General features: G+C 66.5%; 1 protein-coding gene across 1 annotated transcript in view; it reads right to left on the minus strand.

Moving 5' to 3' along the window:
- RAB37 (RAB37, member RAS oncogene family) overlaps positions 1 to 248 on the minus strand; it is a 3688-nt gene that overhangs the window by 594 nt on the left and 2846 nt on the right. The window contains exon 6 of the mRNA XM_009876885.1: positions 23 to 77. Within this exon, the coding sequence (XP_009875187.1) occupies positions 23 to 77 (55 nt within the window). The remainder of the gene's footprint in view (positions 1 to 22; positions 78 to 248) is intronic.

Genomic DNA, 248 nt, shown 5'->3' on the forward strand with positions numbered 1-248 from the left:
GAGCCCCTGGCACGGCCCCCCCTGGCCAACGAGGCCCCATCCTCCGTCCTCACAGCCCTCTCGCTGCTCACGTCGGCCTGCCGAGGGAAGGGGAGTGTCACTGAGCACCAAGGCCAGCTGGCACCCTGGTGATGTCTGGAAAGCGGGCAGCATGGGGAGCACGGGGGATCTGCCAGGAACTGCGGGTGTCCAGGAGCTGGGATCATCCAGTGCCCAGAGGAGAATCTGAGACCTGGTTGGGACTTGGG

This window comes from Apaloderma vittatum, unplaced genomic scaffold (assembly GCF_000703405.1).
Source record: "Apaloderma vittatum isolate BGI_N311 unplaced genomic scaffold, ASM70340v1 scaffold25799, whole genome shotgun sequence".
Classification (NCBI taxonomy): Eukaryota; Metazoa; Chordata; class Aves; order Trogoniformes; family Trogonidae; genus Apaloderma; species Apaloderma vittatum.